The 13367-nt window shown below is 42.5% G+C and overlaps 1 protein-coding gene across 7 annotated transcripts in view; it reads right to left on the bottom strand.

The window, feature by feature from the left end:
* PRDM4 (PR/SET domain 4) overlaps window positions 1–12625 on the bottom strand; it is a 48269-nt gene extending 35644 nt beyond the window's left edge. For 6 of the 7 annotated variants that reach the window (XR_009265376.1, XM_058741500.1, XM_058741496.1 and 3 more), the window contains exons 1-5: window positions 12359–12520; window positions 11891–12157; window positions 9635–9768; window positions 6454–6639; window positions 3612–4406 (exon numbers count right to left, since the gene is read on the bottom strand). Coding sequence is in view for 6 of the 7 variants with exons in the window: in XM_058741500.1 (XP_058597483.1) it covers window positions 3612–4406; window positions 6454–6639; window positions 9635–9768; window positions 11891–11901 (1126 nt within the window). In the remaining variant the exon portion in view is untranslated. The other variant, XM_058741497.1, reaches the window with a different exon arrangement.
* Between the last annotated feature and the right edge of the window lie 742 nt (window positions 12626–13367).

The following is a 13367-nucleotide window of genomic DNA, read 5'->3' as shown; positions in this document are numbered from 1 at the left end:
TTTAAAAAATGAATTACATTATTCCTTACATTAGGTAGATACCTTTACATATATCTAAAGTCCCAAGATTCCAACTCTACCCAACTATATGAGGACAGTGAGTTGAAATGCTGTCATGCAAGGCCAAAACGGAGAGGACAATACAGGTCAACAGAGTCAGAGACAGCGGCGCCTCTGTTCACTTTTCTTTCACTATCAACAAATTGGTCAACCAGGTTTTGATAACAGATTCTTTTTAAAAAAAGGCGGGGGGGCAAAAAATGCTCTTTGGGACGATAGGTAGAATCAGCTTCTTGCAGACATGTTTGCTTAAAATTCTTAATTTCTTACTGTTCATACTGTCTTTCTTTTTGCATTGTCAGAAAGGGTGCTGCCTTTATATACTGATCTCTATGCTTACTGTAACTTCACTTTTACAACAAGTGTCATTCTCTGTAAATCTTCTGCTTTTTTATTTCTGTTAAGGAAGAGCATACATGACCCCTTTTAGTCAATGATTATGTTCAAACTTTCCGAATTCGTCCACAAATAGTTGGAATACATAAACCTTAGGACCACAGCCATCAAAGTGTCTTTCTCCTAAGCAATCATTACACATTTCCACTTATATGACATAAAATATCAAAGTTTTCATATTTACGCAAAGCAGAGATAATATCTTACTTCAACTACTACTTGACTAAAAATTCCTTGAATATTAAAGATCCCCTACAGTTGGTGAGAACTGATTCTCCATTGCACTGAAGAATCCATGTTAAATCTCCAAATGAGATTCAGATTTCATACCAGAAAAATGCTTAAAGGTTTCTCCGAAAATACACAAATGGCAAATAAGGACAGAGGTTCAACATTGTTGTCACTGGGGAAATGCAAATCTAATCCACAATGACATGCCACCTCACAGCCACTAAGATGGCTACAACAGAAAGTGTTTAAAAGATGTGGAGAAATTAAAACATTCATACACGGATGTTGAGAACTGAAAATGGTGCAACTACTTCAGAAAACAATCTGGCAATTTCTCAGAAAGTTAAACATAAAGCAATTCTACTCTTTTTTTTTTTAATGTTTATTTATTTTTGAGAGACAGAGAGAGACAGAGTGTTGGGGGGGAGGGGGGGGGGCGGGGGCAGAGAGAGAGAAAGACACAGAATCTGAAGAGGCTCCAGGCTCTGAGCTGTCAGCACAGAGCCTGATGAGGAGCTCGAACTCACAAGCCATGAGATCATGACCTGAGCCAAAGTCGGACGCTTAACTGACTGAGCCACCCAGGCATCCCAAAGCAATTCTACTCTTAAACATGTATCTAAGAGACTTAAAAACATGTTCATACAAAAACTTGCATATGAATATTCATAGCAGCATTATTCTTAATAGTCAAAAGTAGAAACTAAATGTTCGAGAATGAAAGGTAGATAAACAAAATGTGGTTATCACCACACAATGGAGTAGTACTCAACCATAAAGAGGAATGGGGTACTGATCCATGCTACATGGACGAGCCAGGACATTATGCTAAGGGAAAGAAGCAAGACAAGGAAAGCCACAGGTTGTATGCTACCACTATATGAAGTGTCCAGAATAGGTGAATCTATAGAAAGATTAATGGATGCCTGAGAATGACGGCAGGGAAAGGAGGAGGGGAGGAGGGGTTAGAAGGGAAGGAATGACGAGTGACTGCTAGTGGGGTATCTGGGGTGATAAAATTGTTTTGGAATAAGATAGTGGTGCTGGTTCCACAACCTTGTCAATATACTAAAAGCCACTAAATTGTACAATTTAAAATGTACATATGAATTAAAAAAAAAACACATAGGAGCAAGAGGTTCTGCATACCCATGTAAAAAAGGATCAATAGGCTTATTTAGGCCACCTCTTAACTTCTGCTAAGTTAATGAGCCTACATTCCTAAATTATTTCAAAATTATAAATTTCAGACTTTAAAAGGTTAACATAAAAGTCCTCCTCACTGCTTGGCTTCTGAGGCACCAGAAGCTCTGTCCTACTTTTCTGACCCTCCTGTTCAATCTACTTTGGAAGCTCTTCCTCTGCCATCGCATCTTAAAATCCCTAACCCTCTTATATGCCATACTTGCACTAGGAGCTAATTTCACTCCACTTCCATGGCTGTGATTAACGTCCTAATGCTGAGGATCCCTAAATATCTGCAGACAGATCTCTGTGTTCCAGATTAATATTCTCACTAAACACCTCTACTGGGTATCTTATAGACACTAAAATCAACAGGTCTGAAACCAGACTCACCATCACTCCTCAAAAAAACAAACAAAAAAATAGAAAACTACAATAAAAAACAACAGTCCTCCTCCGCCATTCATTATCCTAAGGAGTGGTACCACTACCCCCTAGTCTCCTGCCAGAAACCAGGGGTATCTCCTTAACCTTTCTCTCCCAACTTCTGTAAATATACCCCACTTTTCCTCACCATCATTCCTTCTATTTTAGGTTAGAAAATCACCTTTCACTTAAATTATGGCATCATCTCCTTTACCTGCTACTTGCCTCTAACAAACTAGCCCTCACCTTGCAGCAGAACCCCCATCCCAAACCTCACTCCTTCAGATCCCTGACTGGTCTTAGAAAACCCTTTGTGTTCTGGCTCCTACTTCTTTCTCATATCACCCCCATTTTATGCTTCAGCAATTCTGAACCATGTAACATTCTCTTAGTTCTAGGCACTTATGGGTGGCAACTCCTGTCTGGGATGCTGTTCTTCCTGATCCTCTGCTGCCAACACCTTTGATGTCCTTTGAGTCTGTGCTAACACATACACAGTGTCCCCTGATAAGTCTTCCCTATTGCTTCCATGGCGTTGTTAGATGCCCACCTCAGGCTCCTTCAGACCTGGCACTTAACCCCACCTTCCCACTTATCATACCATATCTCGACAGCCCCTTTACTTGCCCACGCTTCCCATCAGATTACAAGCTCGTTAAAGGCAGCTGTCCTCTGCTGCAGACTGCTTTCTACCCCGTGTCTGGCACAGAGGCCGGCATATACTAAGCACTCAACATGTTTCCTGCATGAATGACGCATGTAATGACATCAACAAACCAACAGTTTTTCTATTGCTTTTTGTTATTCTTGACCCATAAAAAGAACTTTTACATGCCCAACTACAGTAATTTATACGCAATCTGAGCAAAAATAAAACTTGCATTTGTATCTACCTACTATTTCCATAGGGATAAAGAAGTACATGTGATCTAATAAATCTGATGTTGAAAAAGCACACAACCTGACACACAGAATACCTCAGAGAACACCTCACTACAGTTCTATAATTAACTCTATTTTTGAAACACAGGGATAGATCTTGATTACTGGGCTGAGAGTATCTGTAAAATACAGAAGGAAATGACTATGGTTTCATTACTTCAGGATACTGTAAGAACCAACAAAATGTCTGTATGTCATCTGACTTACTTAAGAAAAAGCCATTAACATAACGGACAATGCACAAAGAAAAATTCCAAAGTCTATTACTTTCTATACTCCCTTAATCAACACCTGACTTTGTGATTAAATCTGTTAGAGATGATAGCCCTTTCTACCAATATTTCCAAAAGAAAAAGGCTAAGCACACTCACAAATTGTAAACAAGGTTGCCATATTTTCCTTGTTTGAATTGGAGTCTTCCATTTGCAGTGAAGGTGGTACAAAAGAAAGACTGTCTGAAGATACATCTACATGACCTGTCCCCATAGCAACCTCCTGGGTGATGGAGGAGACAGCCACAGGTTCTAGGCTTAGGCCAACTTCATGGAGGGAAACAGATTCTAAGGAGGCGAGGTTGTGTGAGGTAGAGAGTGCCACGCTTACAGAGTTGGTGCTCATGGCCACGGTGTGGATGGAGTCACTGAGGGCACTGTCGGACATCCCGTTGACCCGACTTGCAATGTGGTCTGTCTCCATGACCACAGGGAGCTCCAGACCATTCCCATGAATGGGTATCACACCACCATGTCCTACAGTGTCTGCTGCAAGGTTGTTGCTCACAGAATCTACAGACAGAGGTTCATGACTTCTGGAGCCATTTGGGATTTGGGCATGCTCGCCTGCAACTCCGTCCATTGTAAGCTCTTCTGCCATTCCATCTGTAGAGATTGGGCTGGTAACCCTAGAGACGTTCTCCATAGTGATTGTTGTGTCCAAGGCCACCTCATGGCCATCACTGGGATGAAGACTTTGGGCACCATGTGTGTTCACAGAGCGAGAGTCTATTGAAACAATGCCTGGTTCTAATCCAACATTTCCATTGGACTGATAGGGATCTAGAGCTGAAGCGTTATTGGCGATAGATAATGCTGTATTACCATCAACATTTATAGAGTTAGGGTGGATATACTGAGGTGGTGGTCTGTCAGCTAAATAAGATAAAATGCCTGAAAAAAGAAGATGAGATTTTAGAGACTTTTTAGTACATTGTTAAATATAAGGAATTCCAAATCTTAGAAGCTACTTTCCTTAAAAATATAACTAAATTAATCTCTTATCTACTTCTTTGGTTTAATTAACATATATGCTTTATAAAAATAGCAACACAGGAGTGCCTGAATGGCTTAGTTGGTTAAGCATCTGACTCCTGATTTCAGCTCAGGTCATGATCTCATGGTTCATGAGTTCCAGCCCTGTGTTGGGGCTCTACACTGAAGAGCAGGGCCTGCTTGGGATTCTCTCTGTCTCCCTCTTTCTCTCTGCCCCTCCCCAACTCATGCTTGCTCTGGCTCTCAAAATAAATAAAAACTGAAAAAAAAAAAAAAAACTTTAAAAATAGCAACATAAATAGGCCATAAAATAATCTCCTACCTATTTGGTTTCACTGATATATACCTTATAAATAGCAACATTCATATACCATAATTCAGTTTTCCCTGTGAAACTCAGAAATTGTAAAAAAAAAAAAAAAATTAACTATGTTCCTTTGAAGTCACTGGAAATTGAACATTTAAATGACGCCTTTAATATGTATATAGTTGGAATTCCTGAAACCTAAGATACTGAAATTTCCTCTATTATAGTTAAAAGGTAAAAGGATTTAAAAGCAGATCTTCCACATGAAAATGTTAATTAATTTAATAAAATTTAATTAAATACAACTAAGTTTTAAGTTATTAAACTATCATAACACATTATGGTCTATTCAAAATAAGTCACAATTGTATCTGCTTTATTAAAACCGAAAGAAACATTTAAACACTTATGCTTGTAAGGATGTGGTCAAATGGTACTTGCTGCACTGCCAGTGGGAATGTAAATTACTAAAACCTCTTTGGAAAGTATATATATCTTAATATATAAAAGTATACATATACTTTTAGATATATATATAAAATTAAATATATACAAGTACATACATACTTAATACATATACTTATGTGCAAGAGCATATGAACCCCAAAAACACTTTCATAGGCTCTTGCACAAGAAATTCCACTTAATGGTAATCTTCACTAAATGCATTTCATAAATATTATACACAAAGACTTTCCTATAATAGTAATAAGAACCTGGAAAAAGCCAAACTGTCCAACAATAAAGATTGATATAATAAACAAACGATGGAATATCCATTCAGTAGATTGTAATGCAGCATTAAAAAGAATAATTACAAAAACCATGCAGAAGTTAGGAAAAATAACTATGTAAAAACACAGGAAAATATTAAGTGGAAAAAAGGACACACAACCATATAGAAAGTACAGTCTTAGTTATGAAAAACAGTAAAAATCTATATACCAAAATAAAAGACAGGAAGAAAGTACACCAAGAAGATGGATGATAGGACTACTGGTGGTTCTTCTCCCCATTTGCTAAATTTTCTGAAACATACACTGAGAATAAGAAGTCAATAAACTTAAAACCAATAAACCTTACTTTATAATAAATAGTGACACTAGCAGGACGTGTGGTTGACAGGAATTACAACTGCAAAATTATAAAAATTCAATCAAGGAAACACTGGAGGAGAAAGGAAAAAAACTGTTCATCTGTCATTAAGAAATCATGCTTAGTCTGGGGCGCCTGGGTGGCTCAGTTGGCTAAGCGTCCGACTCCGGCTCAGGTCATAATCTTGCGGCTCATGGATTCGAGCCCTGCGTCGGGCTCTGTGCCAACAGCTCGGAGCCTGGAGCCTGTTTCGGATTCTGTGTCTCCCTCTCTCTCTGACCCTCCCCCATTCATACTCTTTCTCTGTCTCAAAAAATAAATAAACGTTAAGAAAAAAATTAAAAAAAAAAAATTATGCTTAGTCAAACTGCTGTATTAATAATGTGTGATCTGTACAAAAACATATAAAGATTTTTTTCCCCACCTAGAGATTAATATCTAATACTGACAAACAGGAAATAGGGTTATTCAAGTCTTCAAGAAGTGAAGTTAATAGGAGGCTCTATTCTTTCTTCAAATTTCCCAAATAACTATAATACTTACCAGGTAGAATGGTTCTGAAGTAACTGCTCTCCAGGTGGGGGTAAGGTGGTGGAGGTAGGGTGTAGTTTCTTTCGGGTAACCCACACATCACCCCTCGATCCCCAATACCCATTGGGAGCATCAGAGACAAAGCAGAAGGCAGAGAGCTCAGGGAGGGACCCAGGTTTGGAATTGCCACTGGCAGGCCTACAAAAAAGTTTTTTTTCTCAATTAAAAGAAAGTACTTAAAAATTCTCTCAATAATCACTAGCTAAACTCAAGAAAGTTTCTGCAAATGGGGAAAAATCTCACCTAAAAGCCCTTTATATCCCCAGACAGGAAGTGTTGTGCAAATATCCACAAACAGGCCCTAAAGTTAGTTCTCAAGTTAGTTTTAAAATGGCCAAGTTGATCCTCCAGTTGTCTGTATTGCTTTCAAGTACTAAAACATTTAATTACAATTAAAAACCTAGTTTAAATAAAATTTAAAAGAATAAATCATACAGAGATAAAAATGGGAAAAAATACCAAAGCTCACAGGAGTAGTCTTTGAGTAATGATATTACAGATTATTAATTTTTTTTTAATGTTTTTATTTATTTTTTTTTATAAAATTTTTTTTTTTCAACGTTTTTTTTTTTTATTTATTTTTGGGACAGAGAGAGACAGAGCATGAACGGGGGAGGGGCAGAGAGAGAGGGAGACACAGAATCGGAAACAGGCTCCAGGCTCCGAGCCATCAGCCCAGAGCCTGACGCGGGGCTCAAACTCACGGACCGCGAGATCGTGACCTGGCTGAAGTCGGACGCTTAACCGACTGCGCCACCCAGGCGCCCCATAATGTTTTTATTTATTTTTGAGAGAGAGACAGAGCATGAGCAGGGGAGGGGCAGCGAGAGAGGGAGACACAGAATCCAAAGCAGGCTCCAGGCTCTGAGCTGTCAGCACAGAGCCCAACACGGGGCTCAAACTCACAGAGTGTGAAATCATGACCTGAGCTGAAGCCGGACACTTAACCAACTGAGCCACCCAGGCACCCCTACAGATTTTTTTTAACCTCATTATTTATATTTACCATTTTATATGGTGAGAATGTTTTACTGTTTAAAAATTCTTAGCCGGGGCACCTGGGTGGCTCAGTTCGTTAAGCATCTGACTAGGCTCAGGTCATGATCTCACAGTTCATGAGTTCGAGCCCCAAGTCAGGCTCTGTGCTGATGGCTAAGAGCCTGGAACCTACTTCGGATTCTGTGTCTCCCTCTCTACCCCTTGCCTGCTCACATTATGTCTCTCTCTCTCTCTCTCTCTCTTAAAAATAAATACACATTAAAAAAATTAAAAAGGAAATTCTTACAGGGGTGCCTGGGTGGCTCAGTTAAGCATCCAACTCTTAATTTTGGCTCAGGTCATGATCTCACAGGTTGTGACATCGAGCCCCACATCAGGCTCTGCACTGACAGCATGGAGCCTGCTTGGCATTCTCTCTCTCTCTCTCTCTCTCTCTCTCTCTCTCTCTGTCCCTCACCCACTTGTGCGTGCATACGTGCTCTCTCTCTTTCAAAATAGACTTAAAAAAAACTTTAAATAAAATTTCTTAGATATGCTTCTACTTGGAAGTGCAAAACTGTACAAATATACAGTCTTTTGTACATATGCTGTATTTCATGATTTAAAAAAATTCAAACTTTAGATTGTATCTATCTTGGATTATATCTGCAAGGTGTGGAAACGACTCTTACTGTACCTAAGTATAATAATGAATACTGACCAACTTGAGCAGTGATTTATGTTTGCCCATGGCAATATTTTTTTTTTTTTTTTTTTTTTTTTTTCAACGTTTTTTATTTATTTTTGGGACAGAGAGAGACATAGCATGAACGGGGGAGGGGCAGAGAGAGAGGGAGACACAGAACCGGAAACAGGCTCCAGGCTCCGAGCCATCAGCCCAGAGCCTGACGCGGGGCTCGAACTCACGGACCGCGAGATCGTGACCTGGCTGAAGTCGGACGCTTAACCGACTGCGCCACCCAGGCGCCCCGACCATGGCAATATTTTTTAATAGGCTTTTCCTCCTTAACGAGAGTGTTCACTAAAAGGAATGCCTAAGAGATAATCAAATGAACTCACTAATAAATTGTTTAATTTCTTTTGTGGACACTGAAAGGAATGTGGAGACCCTAGTTCAGATGAATTTATTTAACTGCTGCACAGTAGTAATTAAGCAGGTAATTCCCTACAGAGAACTATTTAAACAACTTATAGATTTAAAATATCCTTAGGGGTGCCTGGGTGGCTCAATCGATTAAGCATCCATCTTCAGCTCAGGTCATGATCTCATGGTTTGTGAGTTCGAGCCCCATGTCAGGCTCTGTGCTAATAGCTCAGAGACTGAAACCTGCTTCTGATTCTGTGTCTTCCTCTCTCTCTCTGCCCCTTCCCCACTTGCATTGTTTCTCTCTAAAATAAATTTTAAAAACATTAAATAAATTTTAGGGAAAAAAATACCCTAAACATTAATTCTTATTTCGATAAAGAAAGTCCATTACGATGTCACAAATCTTTAACGACCACTAGCTTACCACTGTAAGAACGAACAGCTTATCTCTTTTCTATTTCAGTAGAAAAAAGAAAATAAAGCAGATAAAAAGGTTTTAAATGTACAGCGATAGAGAAAATGGGAGCTTTTTCTGTACAACTCCTCTCTGGATACTGAGGCTCCCGGGGAGCCCTACCTGGGAGCTCCATCTCTGGCATCCCCTCCTATAATTCTCAGCCTCATGCATTTGCGGTTATTCCTGGTTTTGGATGTAATAGAAAATAAAGCTCAATTCCTCCTATTTACTGAGAATGCTTAATAGAGTAACTTTCATTCTCTTCTATTAACCCAGGGACAGAGCGCCAAGGGAGTGAACCAGATGAATGGGTAATCCTAGAAAAAATGCCAAGCAAATTACAGCTCTAGGTAACAGGCCACCCACCCCATAAGAGGACTAATCAGAAAAAGCTGCCACTCCTGTCCACTAGAACTCCAGGACTCCACAAAAACATTCCTTCCATTATGCTGCCACTCGTGGAACTGCTGTTCACACCTGCCTGGCTTCCCCTTCACACTCATAAAGGGGCTTTGACCCCCTGCAGGCTCCATTTAGAACTGATAATACAATTAAGTGTTCAAATCCAGTCGCTCTCCCTTCCCACTCACCTGGGGCAGGGATGGCATTGTGAGTGGGTGAGGCAGCCAACCCTAGGTGACTCCCTGAGCCTGGCAAGGCATTGCTCACAGAGGATGAAGTCAGCTGCTCCATCCCCACTGGGCTCAGGTTCATTTCATTCATCCTAGGAAAGAGCACACACGAGTTAGGCAAAATCGTAACTCAGTGATTCGGTTTTAAGGTACTGCACAACCTGAGGCAATCAGGATAGGGAAATGAGAGCGGACCAACTACTAATTCATTTTTATGCTCACAGCTCTCAGCGAATGTCATATTCTTTCTAATCATAAAAACCCTGGGATTCAGAGACGTTAACTCAGTCAACGTCACAAAGCAAAAATATGATTTAACTCAGGTGTGCTTTGTTTCAAACCCTACGCACACTACCCGAAGCAAAGCACAATCCTTAGAGCACATGGCAATAAGAGTTTGTTTTTGTTTTTTTAAATACCGAAGCTTTTTCTTTCACAGTATTTTCTCCAAATGGCCTATTACTTCAAACCAGACTTTTCCAGATGGTTTGGTTGAATTCACTTAAAAGAATTTTTACTAATTCTTTTTACAGGAGTTATAGCGATACTGGGTCTGAATTAAATTATTAATAATGAGGGGCACCTGGGTGGCTCAGTCGGTTAAGCGTCCGACTTTGGCGCAGGTCATGGTCTCGTGGTTTGAGAGCTCGAGCCCCGCATCAGGCTCTGTGCTCACAGCTCAGAGCCTGGAGCCTGCCTCAGATTCTGGGTCTCTTCCTCTCTGTGTCCCTCCCTTGCTCATGCTCTGTCTCTCAATAATAAATGTTAAAAAAAAAAAAAAAAAAAAAAAAATTGAAATATGTGATCTGGATGACGCAATGCATCTTCATCCGTACTAGAAAGGCAACTAGAAGCATAGGATAAATGAGGTGCATCAAGGACAACACATTAATAACAGTACAAGTATTTAATTATGCTATAAAAGAATGCAAAAAAAATCCTATAGCCTAAAGAAACAACAGCTACCTGTAATGCTGAAAGTTTCTAGGTGAGTTTGTTTAAAATGGACTTTTCCTGTAATTTCTTACAGCTATAAATGTAATTAAAACTCTACAACCACCAGAGCAGTAATAACCTGTAACAAATGGCTACGATATTTTTTTTAAGTAAGCTAAAAGTCTATAGCTACAAATCTCAGTCTAAAAATTCCTGAATTTAATCTGTGTACCTAATCTCCAGATAAAAATCAAAATGGTGTTTCTGGGTTGACTCCTAGGCCTTCTTCTCAAACCAGTTCAAACCAGAGTTTAGCGTGAGGCTCAGCAGATTTCTGCTTTGTCGTGAGTCACTGAAATGTGATGACCTCAGCAGCCATAAACCAAAGGTAACAAATATCCCAGGGAAAGCAAGCAGATGAAGGGAATTTACAATAAGATCCGAAGACTCTCATTCTAAAGGGCAATTCTATTCTACCTACCTTTCTCATACGGGTTTCTAGGAAGCAAGCTTGGAAGAAGAGCTAAAAATCAAGATACCAAGCTCTCTCTTCTTTCCTACTCATTCCTGGTAAAATCCTTTCCTTCACACTTCTGCAGTTTGTGTGTGTGTGTTTCTAACTGACTTACAGAATAAACCATTTGCCACTTGCTAATCTTACAACTTTTTCTTAGAATGACATATAAAAAGCTAACTGAAATGCACCCACTTTGCAAAAGGCATGGACAGGTTCAGCAACTTCAGTGAATTCGTCTTCCTCATCCTAAACATACAGCCTATGAAAGGGTCCCAAAACAACAGCCAAATGTAACTCTATCTGGCACCGATCTGTACTGCCATGGTATCATAAAGTACCTGAAATATTTGCATGAAACCTGCAACACTAAGAACTTAATTCCCCCACATTACCATCTGAGCCACAGGGTAACCAGCAAAATTCAAGGTGAAGCATGGTGTTAAGCTAAAAATACACTCTAGAATCCAGATCAAGATATTAAACGCTCAAATAACTCAAAGGCACAGGGAAAAGGTGTGAATGAGCCAAAAATTAACGTGTGGCTATCTAGAACGATTCGCATTTGGAGTAAATTTGGTTGCATGAGGCTGGATTCAACCCAACTCTGGTTTCTGGACTTCTGGTCTCCTTTGGGACATAAATCCATTTGCAAATCGCACCTGTAACCTCCCTCGCGGCACCAAAACCAAAGAAAGGCACTCTGAACTCTGATGTGCCAAACGCTTCCCAAAGATGTCACCAGCACAGGGCCCATCACTCACCTGTGATGCATCTGCTTGGGGCCAAGTGTCAGAGAAAAGAACACAGGCGCGGCGGGGAACCGGCATCAGGGTTTGCGTTCCAGGGTCACGTGCTACCGCATCTTGCTTACAACCGCTGCACAAACGCGGCCCCTCGGCCCCGCGGCCGCCCGGGGCCGCCCAACTTCTCCCGAGGGCCGGCGGCCGCGCACCCCGCCGCGAGATGGGGCATGCCGGGGGACACCCGGGGCTTTTCCTCCAGAAGCTTCGGGAGGGGGGCTGCCCAACCTGGGGGATGGGAGGGAGGAGAGGACAAGGGCGGTCACCAAGACGGAGTGGATGCAGTCCCCGTCCCCTCGCCACCGGCGCGCCCGGGCGCTTTGGACACCGCCTCCCAGGGGCGGCCGACTGACTCGCCCGCCCGCCGGCGTGAGGCCCGCAGGCCCAGCCGCCCTCGCCCAGCCCCGGCCGGGCCCGCGCGCAGCCCACCTGCCGGCCGCGCGGGGGGCGCGCGCGCCTGCCCCACCGCTTTGTTCCTCATCCGGGCAGAGCTTGCCTCGGGCCCTCCCCGCCCGCTCGACCCCCGCGCCCCGGGGGCCGCTGGCCTAACGTTTCCCGCCCGGCCCGGCCCAGCCCGCCGACTCCTCAGGGCCGCACCCTCCGAGGCGCGTTTCCGGCTCCTCAGCCACTCGGGGCGCCTGCCGCTCCGCCCCTCGTGCGTGCGCCCCTCCCGGCCGTGGCCCGCTAGCGGCGACTGCGTTCCGGCGCCCCTCCCCCAGCCGAGCCCCTTCCGCGCGTGCGCACTGAGAGGACCCAGGCCCGAGGGGTGCGGGGCCCGGAGAGGCTCCGGAGGGAGCGTCGCGTCTCAGGCCTGCTGGATTGCGTCGAGCGCCGAGCTATCGACCCACAGTTGCTAGGCATCCAGCGCTGCAGAGCATGTTTTGAGCGGGTTCTGAGTCCCCTAAATCCTCAGACTCGGTTTCAGTGTTCGTAGCGTTCTCCTGCTAGGGAAGCGTGGGTCCACGCAAGCCCAAAAGATTCGAAGTAAGGGACTTAGCCCAAAGATGTTGGCGCTGTTGCCCAGGAGGAATTGGGACTCTATCCTGAACAGTTTTCACCTTATGTTACACCTGAAGGTTGCCCAGTTTCCCTGCTTCAAGTCATAAATAGGGGTGTGTGGGATTTTGTACAAATTTTCTTCCCCTTGTCTCTTTGCCCTTCTTCTCTCCTGCATCCCAAGCATTGTGCTAAATCCGGGAATACTGAGGCGGGACAGTTTTTCTCTAAAGCCAAGTTCATGAGCACTGACATTAGAACTACAAACAAGCAGCCTGGTAGCTTCCACACCAGCAGAGCAGCAGAGACCCAGGAATTCCTCCTTTCATTCAGGAAACATTTACTGAATGTTTCATCTCAAACATAGTAATACAAAATAAGACCTAGGTCTTAACCTTGAACAGTTTGTAGTCTAGTGGAGACTGGTGGGTTTTGAAAATAT

Source organism: Neofelis nebulosa, chromosome 8 (assembly GCF_028018385.1).
Source record: "Neofelis nebulosa isolate mNeoNeb1 chromosome 8, mNeoNeb1.pri, whole genome shotgun sequence".
Taxonomy (NCBI): domain Eukaryota; kingdom Metazoa; phylum Chordata; class Mammalia; order Carnivora; family Felidae; genus Neofelis; species Neofelis nebulosa.
Note: the sequence above shows the minus strand (reverse complement) of the source record. Positions and strands in the feature narration are given on the sequence as shown.